General features: G+C 37.3%; 1 protein-coding gene across 1 annotated transcript in view; it reads right to left on the bottom strand.

The window, feature by feature from the left end:
• shisa9b (shisa family member 9b) overlaps positions 1–19,683 on the bottom strand; it is a 52,644-nt gene extending 32,961 nt beyond the window's left edge. The window contains exons 1-2 of the mRNA XM_073843438.1: positions 18,877–19,683; positions 13,162–13,283 (exon numbers count right to left, since the gene is read on the bottom strand). Coding sequence (XP_073699539.1) covers positions 13,162–13,283; positions 18,877–19,502 — 748 coding nt within the window. The 5' untranslated portion in view covers positions 19,503–19,683. The remainder of the gene's footprint in view (positions 1–13,161; positions 13,284–18,876) is intronic.
• Between the last annotated feature and the right edge of the window lie 1,578 nt (positions 19,684–21,261).

Raw genomic sequence — 21,261 nt, 5'->3', positions numbered from 1 at the left:
CGGTGCCATAAAATCCAGATTGGACTGACCCACTTCAGGAGTGCACATCACCACTGGGCTTACATTTTGACTGAGAGGAAGTGGTCTGACAGCCACTCAATGACATGGTTGGTCCCCCGCTTGACCACCTGCGGTAAAAAGAGGCCATGCTACCGTAAGTGCTCCAGTTGCAGTGGGAGGCCTGTGCCATGGACAAATGATAGGAACAGGAAGTAGCACTCATGTGCCACACAGTCACCTGTCAGCCGTCCGGCACGCCAGGAGGGACGGTGTGTTGACACGGTTGCACCTGGAGAAATGCTTGAATAAAAGCACAGCCAGAACGGACAAAGAGCTCTTATTTGTATTGCTTTATTTAACATCACATTACTTTAATTGTTTGGAGTCAGTATAATCGTTGTGAAATTGGGCTCTTTGAAGTGACATTCTTTGAAATGCCATTTCTTAAGATGCTATTTTTTTCTGATGATGCTGTCTTGTTTACAGACAAAGTCTGCATTGATTTCGACTTTCAATGTCCTTCTGTCATTCTAACTGTGCTGTTCAAACACAAAGTGAAGAATGATTTTCATGCCGTTTATGACGGCTCTGCACTTGCATAACAATAACAGCTCTCGTAGGGTGCCGTTATGCTACCAGAATACATTTGGACAAGTACTGCAAGCTATAGAGCATGTACAAACATTTGAAAAACACTGCAAAAAATTATGCTTACAACTAACTGGGCTGTTCAATATATGACTATAGATTATTAGACTATATATGTCTCTCTCTCTCATCTATATGAATCTTTTAGGAGTAATTCGACTGCTCTATACTCAAATTCTTGTCTTCCCTGCAGATGAATACTGACATAAAGCCTTCTGACGAAGCCAAAATGCGAATGGACAGAAAGAGGATCTTGTTAGTTTATTAAAGATCCCTGGCCATCAGTTTGTATGGTACGAAGGCCTGCACATTACAAAAAAAAATAGTTTGAATAAATGATTCAATGACTCACTCATAAATACTTTACTTGTTCCATTACTGAATGAATCAGCGTTTTTGAATACATCTCTTAAAAAAATGATTCAATGGCCAATACACCTGTCACACTTGTAAGACAGACATAATACTGTGTGGTTGAAAATACTGTTTGTGAAGCTTTCATACCAACAGCTCAAACATAGACTTGAAAACCCAACCCAAAAAAGTGACTAATATGAAGAATTCGTACAACCTCGCTTGTACATTTTTTGCTAAATCGTACGTATTTTACAAGTTCCCCAATTTGTATGACTTTGTGCATATCACCTATTCCTAACCCCGCTCCTAAACCTACCCATCACTGGGGTCTAGACAAATCATATGAGTGAGGTTGTAGATATTAGCCACCTCGTAAAATACATACAAACTGGTCATGAGATACCAATAGATTTGAAAGTTCTGATATGACTTTGTCAAAGATTTAATAGATCTTTACAATTAATTGTGCAGCTCTACTAGAGTCTTCCCAAAGCCTGCATCAGGATCTCAAAATAATCTGCACTGATAATTATACTATATCTTTTCACAAACTATGATGACACAATTTCCACCATTAATAACTTCGTAAATCACATTTTATTTATACATAGAATAATATCAGTCCATACCAGTCCATACCACTATACTATAGAGGCCATGAATTAGTAAGTCGTGTGGAAACAAAACATATTTTTGACCAATAAATATCTTTTCCACATATCATGTGCAGGCCTCCATACCACACAAACTGATGACCAGGGATCTTCAATAAACTCACAAGATCCTCTTTTCTATCCAGCCAATATTTGGCTACGTCAGAAGGTTATGCAGAGCTGTAGGTTCTACACACTATCTATCCTGCTTATATTATGTCTCTGTAACTTCTAGGGCTGCCCCCTAATAGTCGACTAACCATTGGTCAATGAGGAGAGGCATGGTCCAAAAATTTTATTAGCAGCTTAGTCGCAGGAAAAAATTTAAAATCCACAGGAAGTGGCAAAGTCACACAGTTCGTGACAGACAGATCCTTAACAGCTGGTCTATGTGGTAATGCAGTACATCGAGAACATCCAAATACTTGCCTATCATTCATTGACCTGAAATATGGCTTATCATCTGAAATATGTAAGTAGTAGCCACTTTACATGGCCGCTTAAATCTTTGTTAATCTAGAAAAAAATGCGTTATTCAAGTGTCTGTGCGAAGTGTGGAAGCTGAATAGTAGCTCATCCACTGCATAACAGATAGAGGCGCCAGTGCGGTCATAAGCTCTTAAAATAATCTATCCTATCATTTTTGGTCATACAGATAAGAGTAATACATCTTTCAAATCTGTAAAAACTCCACATTTATTTGTGTGCACTCACAATAGCAACAACGCATTCATTTTTGAACAAACGGTCTGTTAAGTTGAGCACGAAACTTAGAAACTCAGTGTATACTTGCCTTACAGACATGAAAAATATATCTATAGAGAGTGAAATGTCTACTTTCAAATGAACCAGTTCAAATGAAAAACATATTCTCAGATTAAGTAATGTGTATGAAACATGCATACAGGCACATCAACTGCTGCAGAGATGAGGAGTCATTGTCGCCAACTACTAGTCGACCAGAAAAAATCTTTAGTGGAGGGCAGCCCTAGTAACTTCACATGCCAAGCTTCTAAACACGCAATAGGTGATGCTGACCTGTAAATGTGGGCTGTCTTATGGCGCTTTTCCACTGCGTGGTATAACTCGGTTCAGCACCACCCGGCCTCGGTTTGACTCACTGTACTTTGGCTCGGTTTGCTTTTTCAATGCAGTTTAGTTCTGCTTCAAAGCGGGTGGGATTATAGACTGATCATAAAATTGCACCGTCACCTTGTCAACTGACCACAATACAGCGATTTCTTTTTTTTATGTTGCTTGTGATGCTTGAACTGCGGTGGCTGTTGCTGACTATTTAAATCTAGTGGGTTTGGTGTCTCCTGTCACAAATCCAATGACGCTAGTAGTGACAGTTCTCTCTGATCAATCAGTTATATGTATCGGTACGGCTCGCTTGAAACCATTAAAAAAGTGCCAGGTAAACCCCCAAGTGGGAAAAATCACCCCAAAAGTGAGCCGTACCGGGATGTACCATGCAGTGGAAAAGCTCCATTATATTATTATTTTTGGAATTTTAGAACAAGTCATTTCTGCCAATTGGCAACCCAGGATTTTGAAATATTATTGGATAAATTGGCAGAGGGTGGAAACACACAGATCAAAACAAAAACAGACACGGAATGCACATTTCAAAGTGGAAAAGCTGGCTGTTTTTGGAAAACAGAGTATGTAAACTTAGCATGTTTCCTAAATATGTTCTGCAAACATATAATAGTATTTTTATTTATGCTTTAATACAGTCAAAAAAGTACATAAGATCAAATTGGATTCCTCATAATGTGACCCTTTTAACATGAAGTGGGCAACTGCTCCTCTACAATCACGTATGGCCGTTTTCAGCTCAATCCGTGGGAGTGTTTGACTGATGGTGGGATGTATGAAGGTCTGAAGCAATCCACCCCCTATTGTGACACAGCTCTCAAAGAGCCAATTTGGGCTCGATAAAAAAGCAGCCTTTCTCAGCTCTCATCTTCTCAACAGTTGCTTTAGCAGTGTGAGCTCCATGCACCCTCTGACGAGCCAGACGCGCGATTTATGTCACAGCTCCAATCGGGGATTATTTATATGTTTTGCTTGTTTTTTGATGGTGTGCAATTTTTTTTCTAATTATAATGTGTTAACTTGGAGCCTATGCGAGAAGTCCACACCATTGCTTGCCAGTCATCGCAGCCTTCCTCGGATGCCGTTGATTTACATAGCCACCTACCTGTCAGCACGTCCACTGGCAGGAAATTAACTGATAATTATTCGAGGGGGGGGGGGGGAGGGGGGCATTAGAGGGAAGAGGGAACTCTGTTTAAGATGTGAAAATTGATCTGACTGCCCGCGCTCTACCTGTCCCTGCCTAAATTCATTAAAATCAATAACAGTAATTTCAGCTGGGCTCTCAAACCCTCCCCAAACATATTTTAGTCAGCGTTTAGCACCATTTTAAGAGGCTACAATGAAAAAAACTGCTAAGTAGAAGAGTGGCCACTCGTTTCTCAGCCATGTTTACTTCACTGCATTATGAAATACTAGTACTATAGTATAGTGAAGGTGTCAGTGGTGATACAATGGTATTTTGATATACAGTGGAGTTTAAAAGTCTGAAACAACTGGCAGAAATGTTTCTGTTGTAATGATTTTTTTTCTTTGAAAAAATGAACAGTAAATAAATAAATAAAACGATAATGAAAATGAAATTTAGCAAGATCCTAAAACCTTCTGTTTATTCCTAGGTGTAAATAAAATGTCTAATCACAGATTTTCAGTGTGATCTCTAAAAAGGAAGCAATGATAATAAAATTCTGGCCTATACCAGTAAGCAGATAATTACTTTAATGATCTGGATGATAACCAGTCATTTTAAAAGCAAGTACATTTAGGCATTCCAGCATTATAATGTACAGTATGAAAATTCAATATTTACTTTGACCAAAAGTCAGAGACCACTAGCACAAAATTCCTCTTATTATTTTTTAATATAACAGCTTCTTTTTTTAACATAACAGCTTCTGTGAAAAATGTAACTGAAAAAATATGAAATTTATGAAAAAGAAAAAACACTGACGGTGACTTAAATGTAAAAACTGGGCAAATGAGCACAATTAAATATCTAATTTCAGTCAATAAATAAAAAATTATATATATGATGAGCAATATGGTATAGATACAGTTGAAGTCAAAAGTTTACAAACACATTGCAGAATGTGGAATAAGGGATCATACAAAATGCACTTTTTTTTATTTAGTACTGACCTAAATAAGATATTTCACATAAAAGATGTTTACATACAGTCCACAAGAGAAAATAATAGTTGAATTTATAAAAATAACCCTGTTTATATACACTTGATTCGTAATACTGTGTTGTTACCTGAAAAATCCTTCAGGTCACACAGATTCTTTGGTTTTTCAGCATTTTTGTGTAGTTGAACCCTTTCCAACAATGACTGTAGGATTTTGAGATCCATCTATTCACACTGTCCCTCAGTTGTCCTCGGTGTGAAAAGATCTCAAAATCATACAGTCACTGTTGGAAAGGGTTCAAATACACAAATTTGTGGGACCTGAAGGATTTTTCTGAAGAACCGGGCAGTTTAACTGTTCAGGACAAACAAGGGACTCAATTATCACTAAAAGAAAACACAGCTGTGGATCATTCAGATAACAACACAGTATTAAGAATCAAGTGTATGTAAACTTTTGAATGGGGTAATTTTTATAAATTTAACCATTATTTTCTCTTGTGGACTATATGTAAACGTCTTTTATGTGAAATATCTCATTCAGACCAGTACTAAATAATGATCCCTCTTATTTTAGTAAAATAATAACATTTTCCAGATTCTGCAAGGTGTGTGTAAACTTTTGACTTCAACTGTATATTATCCATCCCTAGTCTCAGACTTTTACTATCCAAAAATCTCCATTTCCTCACTGTCCTCCTAGTGACAAAATTTTGGGCGAATATTAAGCAAAAGTTTGTAATATGCTGAAACTACGTGACAAGTACATGACACATTGAGACTGATATGTGGACGAATTTATGAGCAGGTCATTATTTTCCATCATGCTAAATGGGCAATCACTGGCACAACAACCATCTGATTCCCATTATGATGGTATATTTTGCCTTTTTTTCAGTTCAGCTGTATTTTTTGTACGGAGAAAAAAAACAATGGTCAGCAAAATCTTACACCATCTCCATGGAAACAAGCAGTGCAGCAAACCAGGTAAAGCTGTCTGTGTAACTAAACCGCAGCTGAACTCAAGGACTTTTGACAGGAATATATACTCCTGCTAAAATTTCTTCTGTTGTGTTTCTCTACTATACGCACAGAGAACACATAGCATTATTATAATCTGGATTCATCAGCAATGACATAGTTGCTGTCTTATGGTACAGTATTTGGTACTTTAAGCCCTCTAAAAACTGCTCTAAGCAGTTTTGATGTGTAAACAGAAGACTGAGAGTTGATTAGGTTAACTGGCATAGTTATAAGTCACTGTTAGTCTCTTTGCCCAGCGGATTCTGAGTTTAAGCAGATTCTCATGAGTAAAACTGTGCTGTACAAACACTGGGCTCTGGGGGTGAATTAATTATATACCATTTCTGTCACCTGTTTAAATAAAAACAGCCTCTCAGCTTGTGCTGGTAAATGTTTGGACCAGAGCTTTACAGCAGAGCTGTGGGCATCCCAGAATTATTGTGCAAGTTAGATCTGTATGGTAATGAAAAACTGTAGTGGTTGGGCAATAAATGCATGAAGCACTCAAGCCAAACCAAGTTTCTTGTGCTTGGTTAACCCAGATTGCTGGGCCGGCACTGTGAATTGCATTCCAGCGACTGATTTACTCATGCTAATTCTTTGTTTGTCCAGCCACTATGACTCAGTTTTGAGAATACAGATGTAATTTAAGTCTCTGCATTGTAGAACAGAGGTATTTTGGGGTTTTTGTCTCGTTATTAGATACAGTCGAGAGTGACAGGAAATTTTTGGCTGCGAGACAGTCTGATGAGGAAGAGATGGACCATTCATAGAAAGATAGGTCCTGCCTTTCAATTAAATTAACCAGTTGCTTCATTACTAACAGCATTGTCAAGGGTGTCAAGATTTGGCTAGATTTAACGGTTTAACTACACAATTATGTGTACAAAAACATCTTTCTTTACTGATGGCAGAAACGTTACACTACTGTAGCATCCTAAACCACTCAGTACTGTGCTTGGCTAGTAGGCTAAGTTGTTAGCTGGCTAGCTGAAGGTTAGCTGATAATTATGGTTTTTGAGGAAAACATTCCAAGATTTTTTCCCATATAGTGGGCTCCAATGGGATCAATGGGTTAAAGGTCTAAATTGCAGTTTCAGTGCAGCTTCAAAGGGCTCTACACAAGGAATAAGGGTCTTATCTAGCAAAATGATCTGTCATTTTTCTTTTTAACCACAAATGCTCGTCTTGCACTAGCTCAACTTCACGTTGGAAAGGTCACATGTGACATAGGTGGAAGTACCGACCCAGTGTTTACAAAGAGAACATGCAAAGAAAGTCAAACACACCCTTAACAAAAACAACGTCAGACGATTTTGAAGTTGGAGTGGAAAATGAGATGGGGTGAACAACTTCATTCTATTGATTCCCATTGAAGTCCACTATATGGAGAAAAAAAATGTGGAATGTTTCCTCAAAAACCTTAATTTCTTTTCGACTAAAGAAACAAAGACATGAAAATTGTGGATGACAAAGGGGGGTGAGTAATGAATTTAATGGAGACTAGCATAATAAATCTGAAGAATACAGTTTATTAGCCTGACTTGCATCAAAGAAGATATGGAGAATTACTAAAAGAATAGGTACCGAAGTGCATTTCACTAAACCAACCTGCTCCAATGAAAATGTTTTTTGGGAAGACTGAGAGGAAAAAGAACTACCGTTCAAAAGCTTGGGGTCAGTATCAGTATATATTCAGCAAGGATTAATTTAATTTACCAAAAGTGACGGTAAAGACATGTATAATATCAAAAAATATTTCTATTTAAAATAAATGCTGTTCTTTTGAACTTTAGTACAAAATTTAAAATCATGAAAAATTAAAAAATCGCTGTTTCCACAATAATGTTAAGCTGCACAACTGTTTTTAATAATAGGTTGTTTGCACATGACATCATTGCTCATTGCATCAAAATGCAACTGGAAGGCAGGAAGTGAGTTTTGCGTTGTTTATGGATGCACAAATCGGTCAAAACCAAGAAACCACAAGGAGCTTTCATCATGTATGAAAATTTGCTGTTCATGAGGGGGAAAAGGCAATAAATTGACAGAAAAGCGCAGGAAAAAGTGGCTTGATAATCTCTGATAATGCTTGTGTGTGCAAATGGATATTAACAAAGAAATATATACATAGATACAGGGTGAGACAGTGAGAATTCATTCAACGCTAAACGCCACTCGTAGACACAATGCAAGATATTATATTTGTAGTTTCGAGAGCTTCATTGATTATGATGGAACATTGTGAGATTGCAATAAATTGAAGTGAGTGACAGCTTTTTAGTGACTATATAGAAGCGCTTTTTGCTCACTTTCTAGGCTATAATCAGTTCGGAATTTGAATAAAAGTTTCGCTTTACATGCGTAACTGAAAAAGCACAACGGATTAGATGGAGAAAAGTCTGTTATGTACTGGTTTAGACACTATTACAAGAGAAAGGCATAAACTATTGGTCCTGAAAGCAGTAACATTATGTTGTACTTAACAATGCATATTACTAATCAAAAATTACATTTGGATAGGTTTACAGTAGGAATTTTACAAAAAATCTTTATGGAACATGATCTTTACTTAATTTCCTAATGATTTTTGGCATAAAAGAAAAATCAATAATTTTAACCCATACAATGTATTTTTGGCTATTGCTACAAATATACCCCAGCGACTTAAGACTGGTTTTGTGGTCCAGGGTCACATATCTTAATATTATTATATATTTTATTAACCATTTGCACACACAAGCATTATCCGCCTCTCCTCCTGACTGAAAAACGCAAGGAAAAGAAGCTTGTAAACCTGCGTCTCCTCCTTATGAACAGCAAATTTTCATACAAGATACGAAATGAAATTTCTCGGTTTGACCGATTTCCATAAACAACTCAAAACATAGGCATTTTGAGTTTCTGCTAGTGATTCCTATAGAGAAAAATCACTTCCTGCCCTCTAGCTGCATTTCGTGCGTCATCAGAATCATTCGATAGCAAACAACCTATACGTTTAAACACTGACAATAATTAGAAATGTTTCTTGAGCAGCAAATCAGTATATCAGAATGATTTCTGAAGGATCAAGTGATCAGCTTTGATCACCGAAATAAATTACATTTTAAAATATATTACAATCGAAAAGAGTTACTTTAAACTGTAATAATATTTCTTAGATTTTTACAGTATTCTTGATCAGATAAATGCAGCCTTGGCGAGCATAAGAAACAAAAAAACAAATCAGACCCCAAACTTTTCAATGGTAGTGTAAGGACCAGAGCTAAACTTGTCACCCACATGGGCACCACAGTACAACGTATGTTTTGACCCAACGGCTCTGTCACTAATTTTCTACTTCACTCTTCTCACCTTTCAAGAATGACATGGCTCTCGACTTTGCTCTGCTCTGCTTCATGCATGTAACCTTGTTTAACACAACAAGGCCAAGCCAACCCCTGGTCCCAGTGTGGCACCAGTCAGCACTTCTCAAGTAAACACTTTAATGGCTTTGTGGCCACAGAGCCTTGAATGTGAGCATACCGGGGGTTTGGACAGTTTTCTGTTTTGCACAGCGAGATGTCTGAGCTCCCTGCAGACGGCCCTTCTCTCATAATGTTATTTCTCCCCTGCGTTGGTACAGACAGCTCTTTAGAGGAGCAACACCTGCATGTCGCTCCGCTCTGCTCCGTTGCACTTTCAGCAGCAAGCGCAATCACTCAGCCAGCCTGTTAACATTCATTTCCCATTGCCTCTCAAGTGTTGTTGCAGAAAAAACATGGGTGTGCACTACAGATTTCACTCTCTGGCTCAAAGCAGACAGCTATCTTTAAGTGCTCGATTTGTTTTCTCTCATTGAAATCCCTTTCTTCCATCTTCCATCAACAAAAAACTTTTCACTTTCACTTTTTCCACAGTTAAAGGAATTGTTCACCCAAAAATAAAAACTCACCCTAAGTCCATCTAAGATGATTTGGAAGAAATTGTGAATGGGTGCCATCAGAATGAGAGTCCAAAACAAACTCATATACATCATAGATGGCCTTAGGGTGAGTACACTTTCAGCAAATTTTCATTTTTGGGTGGACTATTCTTTCAAAGCAACAGCTGTCAGGCCACTGAATTACAATGTGGTAAAATAAAAGCCACCAGACTTTCTGCAGCAATTTAGTTACATAAACATGCCCTACCAGGCACACTGGAGTGTTTACATGAAACACGCAGGCTATAAAAAGAGCATACGGCATCTGCTACAACTGCTTTTCTGACTTTCATTAAGAGGCCATCAAATAAAGTGTAACTGTTCGACTCGACGCGAGGCATATTGATCTAAACAACTAGGAAACAGATCGGGAAACCGTCAGCACCATGGCAACACTGTGACATGCCACAAGACGATGTTAGTAAATCAGTGCTGTCTGTGGGCTGAACTTTATTGAATTAGACTTCCTGGCTTGTAATATTTCATTTTAATCATTATTTATAGAGAAAGCCTTTCTGTGATTGTTTTCATGCCAGATATCTTTTGGCAAATGGCGTATTCACATTGACTTGCAAAGCAATGTTTAATCATTTTTGCCTCAGCTAAATTAAATGAAGTTATATTTGAGCAATAAGATACTATAGCCTCGAGTGCACAGTCGCTTTAATACAATGGTTTCTACATATTAAAAATATCAAGAGCACAAAAATTCATTAAAACATGGTTTTATTCTGCAAATTCATTCAGGTCTATCCTTATAGTAGATAAAGTTCTAGACAAAATAGACCAATGCAATTGAACAAAAATATCAATCTGCTTTATGAGCAATGCAATAAACAGCTGTTTCACATCATAACTGTTACTGTATCATGAATTGTTCTTTGTATTGACCAGTCGGAAGCCAGGACCAGAAATAGGCATTTTCTAATATATTGTATTGACCAATCAGCATCCAAGACCAGAGCTATCCATTTTGCAATATTTTGTAATGTCCAATCAGCATCCAAATTCAGAACTACCCATTTATAATATTCCAAATTGACCAATCAGCATCCAGGTCCAGAACTATTCATTTTGTAATATTTTGTAGTGGCCAATGATCATCCAAAACCAGAACTACCCATTTTATAATATGTTGTACTGACCAATCAGCATCCAAGCTGAGAACTAACCATTTTATAATATTCCATACTGACCAATCAACATCCAAAACCAGAACTAACCATTTTTTATGTTTTGCATTGACCAATCAGCTTTCAGGACCAAAACTATCTGTTTTATAGTATTTTGTCATGTCCAATCAGCATCCAAAACTAGAACTACCCATTTTTATAATATATTGTATTGACCAATCAGCATCCAAAACCAGAACTACCCATTTTTGCATAACATATTGTATTGAATAATCAGAATTCAAGCTGAGAAATAACCATTTTATGATATTCCATACTGACCAATCAACATCTAAAACCAGAACTAACCATTGTTGTAATATTTTGTGTTGAGCAATCAGCATTCAATACCAAAAATGTCTTTTTTTTTTTTTATATTTTGTAGTGTCCAATCAGCCTCCAAAACCAGAACTACCCATTTTTATAATATATTGTATTGACCAATCAGCATTCAGGACCAGAACAATCCATTTTATAATATTTTGTAATGTTGAATCAGCATCCAAAACCAGAACTACCCATTTATTATAATATATTGTATTGATCAATCAGCATCCAAGACCAGAACTATCTGTCCAGTCAGCATCCAGGACCACAACTACTCATTTTATAATATATTTTATTAACCAATCAGCATCCAAGCTAAAAACTAACCATTTTATAATGTTCCATATTGACCAATCAGCATCCAGGACCAGGACTATCTGTTAAGTAATATTTTGTATTGACCAATTATTGACCGTTTAGGACTGAATGTTTTGTGCTGACCGATCGGCATTCAGGACCAGAACTATTCATTTTATAACATCTTGTAGTGTCTAATCAACATCCAAAACCAGAACTACCCATTTATTATAATATATTGTATTGACCAATCAGCATCCAGGACCAGAATTATCTGTTTTATAATATTTCATAATGCATTCAGGAGCAGCACTACTTATTTTATAATATATTATATTAACCAATTAGCATCCAAGCTAAAAACTTACCATTTTATAATATTCCATATTAACCAATCAGCATCCAGGACAAGACCTAACCATTTTATTGGCCATTTAGGACTGTGTATTTACCAATCAGGACCAGAACTATTTATTTCACTATATTCCTCAGTGATCATTTCATTTCAGAACAACTGTATGTTTTTATTGACCAATCAGCATCCAAAACCAGAACTATCTGTTTTGTAATATTTCCTATCGTCCAGTCAGTATCCAAGACCAGAACTACCCATTTTTTATAATATATTGTATTGACCAATCCAGTATCAGTATCCAGGATCAGAACTATTCATTTTGTAAATATTCTGTATTAACCGGGATCAATATTGACCAATAAGCATCCAGCAATAGAACTATGCCTTTTATAATATATTGGATTGACCAGATTGATCTGTTTTATAATATATCATATTGACCAATCAGCATTCAGGACAAGAACTACCCAATTGATAACACACTGTATTGACCAATCAGCATCCAGGACCAGAACTATTTTATTATATTCCTCAATAATAATTTCACAACAACTTTATGTCTTATAATATATTGATTTGACCAATCAGCATCAAGTATCAGAACAATCCGTTTTACAAAAGAAATTAGAACACTTGCCAAAGTAAACAGGATATTTTTAGTGATAATTCGCTAGTTCTCATATTTTCCCGCACATTTGTATTATTTGCATGAAATAACAGCATGAGTGAGGTGAAAAGAGAGAGAGTGAGAGAGATAGAGTTATGTGTGTGAGAGTGTGTGTGTGCTTGCTGTGTGTGTTAGTCAGCCACTTAGCCTGTGGTAATTACTATCTCAGCATGTTAAATGATCACTATAGACGCAAGTGCTACTGCAGCCCACCGGACACGCCAAAAATGGGCTTCTCTAACTACTTCCCCTGTTCTCAGTAGGAGTCGAATCAAGCAGGCGAATATATTTACTGATGAATAGCCATAGGACCTCACAGCTGCTTCTCTGGGGTGAAGAAGATGCATCTGCTACTATTGGATTGTCACAGCGGAGAGTGTTGTCCACAACGAGCTAAACTGAGCTTTGAGTGACATGGATTCGACCTGTTGTGCGTGAGCTCTGATGGTAAGGAACAGATTTACTTACGCAGGTTGTTTCCTGTTGCTCTGGCCTGCATGTTCTCGTAGTGTTGTCCATGCACCGCCAAACTCTCCTCTCTCTCCACATGCTCTCCCGGAGCTGTCTGGCGCATCACCTGGGCCAGCGCTCTACGGAGAAAGGCTTTATTTACTCATCTGACAAGAAAACTGTTAATTTATGTAGAACAATTCGATACATATTTATACTGTTCGTGACTGGCATTTCCTCATCAAAATGGCCTTAAAGTTTGTTCAGCAGATTATAGATAAATCTGACCCTGGACCACAAAACCAGTCTTAAGTAGCACAGGTATATTTGTAGCAATAGCCAAAAATACATTGCATGGGTCAAAATGATTAATTTTTCTTTTATGCCAAAAATCATTAGAATGTTAAGTAAAGATCATGTTCCATGAAGATATTTTGTAAATTTTCTACCGTAAATATATCAAAACTTCATTTTTGATTAGTAATATGCATTGCTAAGAACTTCATTTAGACAGCTTTAAAGGCGATTTTCTCAATATTTAGATTTTTTTGCACCCTCAGATTTTTAAATAGTTGTATATCAGCCAAAGATTGTCCTATCCTAACAAACCATACATCAACGGAAAGCTTATTTATTCAGCTTTCAGATTATGTATACATATGTCTGATTTTGCGGTCCTGGGTCACAAATGTTGACAAAGAGGCAATGCAACAATGCATTATATTAGACCAAAATAAAAACCTGATAAAATATCTTGATAAGTAGTTTTCTTTCCTGTGCCGATGCATTTCCTATTTAAACAGGAAAACAATTATTCATTTATTCATCCATTCACTTTTATTTATTTATTTATTTTTTGTGAAATAGCCAGTAAGTTTTAGTTTACATCACCACCATGAACCAAATTTGCTACCTGATGATGGGTTGTGTAAGTGGGAATACTCTCATTCTAGAGAGTATTTAATTGGATACAAATTTAAACATGCCCCTAATTCAAGATGAAGAAGAATCATTAATTAAGTTAATATAAGTTTTCTTGTAAAATAAACTTTGTATTGTAATAACTTTAATTTAATCCCTGTGCTGTGCTGAAAGTCCTTTACCAAATTTGGTGTTCTTGGTAAAAAAAAAAAAAATGGATTTTTTAAAATTGTGTGTAAATCTAATTATTATTCTATATATTAAAAGTATAATAGTGTTTTTGATTGGAACTGTAAGGCCACATTGAGCTGAGATAATTGAGCTTATACGCTTCAGTTTTTGAGTAAAAATTGCCAAAATTGTCTGCAATTTACGCTTCATTTGTATTATTTGTGGATAATTTTGGCAATATTCACTCAAAATCTAAGAAGGATAAGCTCAGATCAAAGTCTATCAATCAATCCCAAAAAGAAATACAAAATCTGTGCTAATTGAAAGAAAGCAAGTTTATATAAAGACCGAAAACAAGATTTTTGTAAAAATCTATAAGCAATTTTTTTTGTAGGTCAATCATTCACCACAAGCTTGGGAAAAAATCCCAAAAAAGTACAAAAATTATACCCTGTGTTAGCAAAGTCATTAAGCTTTAGTTGATAACATTAACTGGCATTTTCAGGGAAAAGAAAATCCTTTCTAAATGAAAAAGACTGAGGGTAAAGTTGTGTATATCTGGTAAACGCAGTGTTTCTCAGTAGTTGAAGGAATAGTTCACCCAAAAAGGAAAATTCTGTCATTAATTACTCACCCTCATGTCATTCCAAACCCGTAAGACATTAATTCATCTTCAGAACACAATGATATTTTTGATGAAATCCGACAGCTTTCTGACCCTCCATAGATGGCAATGCAACTGAAATGCTCCTAAACCCAGAAACGCATGCGTCGTGGTACTCTTGAAAATGACGGCACATGGTGTCGCAGAGAAGAATAGTTGAATAAAGTCATTATTTTTATTTTCTTTGCACACAAAAGTATTCTCATAGCTTTGTAACATTATGGTTAAACCACTGATGTCACATGGACTACTTTACTAATGTCCTTACTATGTTTGTGGGTCTGGGAACATTTCAGTTATGTTCAGTTAAGTTCAGAAAGCTCTCGGATTTCATCAAAAATATCTTAATTTCTGCTCTGAAGATGAATAAAGGTCTTACGGGTTTGGATCGACATGAGGTAAGTAATTAATCACAGAATTTTCATTTTTGGGTGAACTATCCCTTCAAGAGTATACAGTCATGGCCAAAAGTTTTGAGAATTACATAAATATTGGAAATTGGAAAAGTTGCTGCTTAAGTTTTTATAATAGCAATTTGCATATACTCCAGAATGTTGTGAAGAGTGATCAGATGAATTGCATAGTCCTTCTTTGCCATGAAAATTAACTTAATCCCGAAAAAAACTTTCCACTGCATTTCATTGCTGTCATTGAAGGACCTGCTGAGATCATTTCAGTAATCGTCTTGTTAACTCAGGTGAGAATGTTGACGAGCACAAGACTGGAGATCATTATGTCAGGCTGATTGGGTTAGAATGGCAGACTTGACATGTTAAAAGGAGGGTGATGCTTGAAATTATTGTTCTTCCATTGTTAACCATGGTGACCTGCAAAGAAATGCGTGCAGCCATCATTGCGTTGCATAAAAATGGCTTCACAGGCAAGGATATTGTGGCTACTAAGATTGCACCTAAATCAACAATTTATAGGATCATCAAGAACTTCAAGGAAAGAGGTTCAATTCTTGTTAAGAAGGCTTCAGGGCGTCCAAGAAAGTCCAGAAAGCGCCAGGATCGTCTCCTAAAGAGGATTCAGCTGCGGGATCGGAGTGCCACCAGTGCAGAGCTTGCTCAGGAATGGCAGCAGGCAGGTGTGAGCGCATCTGCACACACAGTGAGGCCAAGACTTTTGGAAGATGGCCTGGTGTCAAGAAGGGCAGCAAAGAAGCCACTTCTCTCCAAAACAAACATCAGGGACAGATTGATCTTCTGCAAAAAGTATGGCGAATGGACTGCTGAGGACTGGGGCAAAGTCATATTCTCCGATGAAGCCTATTTCCGATTGTTTGGGGCATCTGGAAAAAGGCTTGTCCGGAGAAGAAAAGGTGAGCGCTACCATCAGTCCTGTGTCATGCCAACAGTAAAGCATCCTGAGACCATTCATGTGTGGGGTTGCTTCTCATCCAAGGGAGTGGGCTCACTCACAATTTTGCCCAAAAACACAGCCATGAATAAAGAATGGTACCAAAACACCCTCCAACAGCAACTTCTTCCAACAATCCAACAACAGTTTGGTGAAGAACAATGCATTTTCCAGCACGATGGAGCACCGTGCCATAAGGCAAAAGTGATAACTAAGTGGCTCGGGGACCATAACGTTGAAATTTTGGGTCCATGGCCTGGAAACTCCACAGATCTTAATCGAAGTTAAGAGAACTTGTGGTCAATCCTCAAGAGACGGGTGGACAAACAAAACCCCACTAATTCTGACAAACTCCAAGAAGTGATTATGAAAGAATGGGTTTCTATCAGTCAGGATTTGGCCCAGAAGTTGATTGAGAGCATGCCCAGTCCAATTGCAGAGGTCCTGAACAAGAAGGGCCAACACTGCAAATACTGACTCTTTGCGTAAATGTCATGTAATTGTCGATAAAAGCCTTTGAAACATATCAAGTGCTTGTAATTATATTTCAGTACATCACAGAAACAACTGAAACAAAGATCTAAAAGCAGTTTAGCAGCAAACTTTGTGAAAACTAATATTTGTGTCATTCTCAAAACTTTTGTCCACGACTGTACTATTATATACTTAACATATGACACATGGTCTAAAAGCAACAAAACTCCCATTTGGGTTTCACAACTCAACCGTGTGTACATAAAACGGATAGATTCATTCAAACCAAAGCTTTTGAAATGTTAAGTAACACCTTTTTTGCAGAGATACATTAAACTATCATGAAAATCATTAAAATTGTGCAAGTCAGCATGGTGCAATATTCAAAAGGCACTCGATTAAAAGGGTCTAAATAGCTGATTGTGGGTGGTGGGTGCACACTATACAGCCCATATGAGTTTTGATTGTGTGTACGGGTTAGACTAAATACAGTGAAAGGTCAGTGCACAAACAGAATGTCCTTGAAATATTAGCGTCATTAGACACAGATCAGTGTCCATTATCCTACTAATGTCATGGACACCTCTCTACTGATGTTTAGATGAGTGAGCATACGTGAGAGTGCGTTTGTTTAGAGCAGAAGCTTTTATAGACAAAATCAGTTGCCTCACCATGGAGATAATTAGAGACTTACGGAGATGTTGATGAATGTTTAAAACACTGCTGATCAACAGATGAATTAGACCTGAATGCTAGTCTGTATCTTTTGTAGTACATCTGCTTTCAGCTCTCGCTGATTATCCACACTTTATCTGGACTCTTCAAGGGAAAACATGTCTGCTCTTTAGTTTTTATTGAAAGAAATAAAATCCTTTTTCTTGATTTGAAAGAAAGTTACTTTGTACATTCCACCACTTAAATAGGCCTACTAAGCCTTGAGAGTCATATAAATGCCTGTCTGTGAAACTAAAGGAGCATTTTCTGTGCTTCTCTACATGTCAGTGTTGTTGACTGCCTGAGTGATAAATAGATAGACAGGAAAATGAAGCCAGTGGAAGTTAGAAAAACTAGCACAAGGTCATGTTGATAGATAGAGTTGTGTCAGTGTAATCCTTGAAAGCCTTGAGCTATCCTGAATGACATCCCTGAGGAAAACTGTCATGTTTAGAGGTTGCTCATTGATAGCTTAGAAGACATATGCAATCTCGGTTCTATTTCATTTTGATATCAGTGTAAATGAAACAAAATAAACAAATCTCCTTAGGACAGAATAAAGACAGATACAAATGAGGTTGTTGAGCTGTAAAATCAATGCAAACATCTCTGATTTTTTAGAAATATTTGAGTCCATAATGAAACATTTGATTGCAGACTTTTTGATATCTTGCAGATTGCAGAACTGTTTGTGAGATTGTAAGATCTTTTCTCAAACTCTGGAGTAAAACAATCAAGCAACCAAAGTAAACATCTCCATTTGCTCTCTGTTTAATTACAATGTTGTCTACAAGAAACAGATATTAAGATATTAATAAACTGCTCTGCTGTACAACACCTTCTTGAAAGGATCAATAAAAACAGACACAGACACAAATACATATGTGACCCTGGACATGTGACCTTATACATCATCCAAAAACTGAATAAAAAATGTATGTATCTATTGATGTATTGGTGGAGATACAACTATTTGAAAATCTGGAATCTACGAGAGCAAAAAAAAAATCTAAATATTGATAAAATCGCCTTTAAAGTTGTCCAAATGAAGTTCTTAGCAATGCATATTGCTAATCAAAAATTAACTTTTGATATATTTACGGTAGGAAATGTATAAAATATCTTCATGGAACATACTCTTTACTTAATGTCCTAATGATTTTTTGTATAAAAGAAAAATGGATAATTTTGACCCATACAATGTTGGCTATTGCTACAAATATATCCGTCCTACTTATAACTGGTTTTGTGGTCCAGGTTCACATATAAAGATGATATAGACAGCATATATATTTGGTTTTAGAATAATTTGATTTTTAAATCCCATTCTTTTCCTTCCTATGGAATAAACAATTCCGCTCCACAACAATCACGCAGACGATTTACAACAGCGTTTCAAATTGAAGTTGTAAACACAAGTCACTTACCTGGACATGTTCTCTCTGTGAGGTCGATGCGCCTTCTCCAAGCCAAGTTTGGTGAATATCCCAACCAGCGCCATGATAGCAACTACTCCGCATATGATATACACAATCAAATTCGTTTTATCCTTAGTCGGATCGTGTTGGTCCATCATCTTCGGCGGTGGTCTGCCCGTCATGGACCACGGCGGAGTGTCGTAGTTTTTGCAGGTGGTCTGATCTAATCTGGAGTTCTTAAACTCGCAGCAGAACCTGAAGCCACAGGTCCCGCAACAGTACAGGTAGCTACCCGTCCGGCAAACGAACGGAGGATCCCACTGACCCATCACATCATAATAGCCCCGACACCTGTCCTCCGTGTGAGGGGTCTCAGAGAGCCCGTTTTCCCCGTCTCTGGAGTCGTTAGACCCGGACGCCGTCACTAAACCATCCAGGTTTTTCCCAGGTTCTCCTTCCGCGTCGCACACAAGAACTTTCATCAAAAAGTAACCCAGTAGTAAGCCAGTGCTTTTCATCCTGCGCTCTTCTCTCCTCTTCTTTGCCGCGGCTAATCGGACGCTGAAAAACAGAGTTGGGTATCTTTTGTCATGAAGTGTCAGCACGCATATCTCCATCAAGAACATCACCGCCATCCGAGATGATGCTCATGTTTGAGGATACTTGAGCGCCACGGTTGGTTTACACAGGCTTTGAAGTATGCAAATGTTTGAATATATATATATGTAGATTTCTATCGTTCCAAGTGTGGCATTGCAATAAACACTATTGTGTTTTGTCCACTATCCTAAACACCAGCGGTCTTGCGCACTCGGGTGCGTGGAGCGTCTGGAGCGCAATGAGCTGCGCTTGAACAGAGCGCTGAGTGAGACTGAATGCGTAATGATGAGAGAGGAGGAGGGGAGAGACCCAAGTATGGGCACATGGAAGTAACAAAAGGATTGGGAGAAGGAGAGAGAGAGAGAAAGCGGAATGTGTGTCCATCAATATCAAGTCCTGTAATTCTCATATAAAGAACATGTTGCATGTAAAATGTATCATACATGCAACTCATAACGCGACATATGCAGTCGCATGCCAATTGTGTCTTGGGGGATTGGCTATCAAAATAAATAAATTAACAAATTAATTAACAACAACAAAAACTCCTAAATTCTGAAGCAAATCGTTGGACAGTTTCCAAGTAAACTAAAATGGAATGCTGTTGTTGTTGTTGTTGTTGTTGTTGTTGTTGTTGTTGTTGTTGTTGTTGTTGTTGTTGTTGTTGAAAAACCAACTTAATCTAACTTTTAATCTATGCTGAAATGTCTGAAACCTACATAGACTTGTACTTGTATACAAATATAGGCTTATGTAGGTTACTTTTAATGAGACTCCGCCCCCTACTTTTGTTTTGGCTTTCTTGAGGTAATACTAGTAAATTGCTGTCAAATTACTAGAACGACTTTGTCGGTAAATAAAAAAATGTGCTGTTCACACAGACAACAGCGTTTCATCGTTTTACCAGTAAAGCACCATTCACACATCAGTTTCAAAATACCGGTAAATTCTGTGACATCATCTGAAATGACCTCTTAATGGCTGCGCCCCTCTGTGTTGTGTTTGTTAACATGGAGTGGCATAGAGGGTTTGCCCTTGTGTCACGGTTTGGTCAGTTACCCCACAGCGCAGCCATATTGGAGATACTCGGATGTAAACAACATCATGGATTGCATGGTTAATGTACTACTGAATATATTGTTCTGCTAATTTACGTTGTCTAAACCACAGAAAAAAAATGTGCTAAAAAAAGTTGCTAAATCACATAGTGGTGACTTAGTAAGCAGGACAGGGTGCAACATTTTCAAGTTACTCAAGTTAATAGGCGGTAAAGATACGTACAAGCAGTATTAATTAAGATATTAGCCTAATATTTCACCTACCTGACCGGAAATGATAAGAACAAACATGAATGTTGTCAAGATTCTTGCCCTGGAAATCCTGGTTCAGTTTGGCCAACCACAAACGCCTTTAGTTCCTCAGACAGTTTTTTGTCAGTTTATAATTCTCTAAATATTTTTTCCTGGTCCGACTGATTAGTACAGCCCAAAACATGACAATAATTTACCATTTTCAGCAGCAATAATCAGCAATATATTCGAGTTTTAGTGGCATTGTTCACATTCAGTACCGCCAATATGGCCGATTGATGACGCGTTTTTGTTGATGCTTTTGGCACAGAGACATCCTATTAGACAACTTAAGACATTTCTGCATCAGAATGTTCCCAAGAGGCACACAACCTCATTGACATTGATATTTGGCTAAATTTCAGTTGCAACATCGGGTGACTAAAATTCAACGACAATTCTAATATCAATGTTAGCTGACGTTAATATATTTTGTTGTTTTTAG

This window comes from Garra rufa, chromosome 1, assembly GCF_049309525.1.
Source record: "Garra rufa chromosome 1, GarRuf1.0, whole genome shotgun sequence".
NCBI lineage: Eukaryota > Metazoa > Chordata > Actinopteri > Cypriniformes > Cyprinidae > Garra > Garra rufa.
The sequence above is the reverse complement of the archived record's forward strand: the minus strand, read 5'-3'. Positions and strand labels throughout refer to the sequence as shown.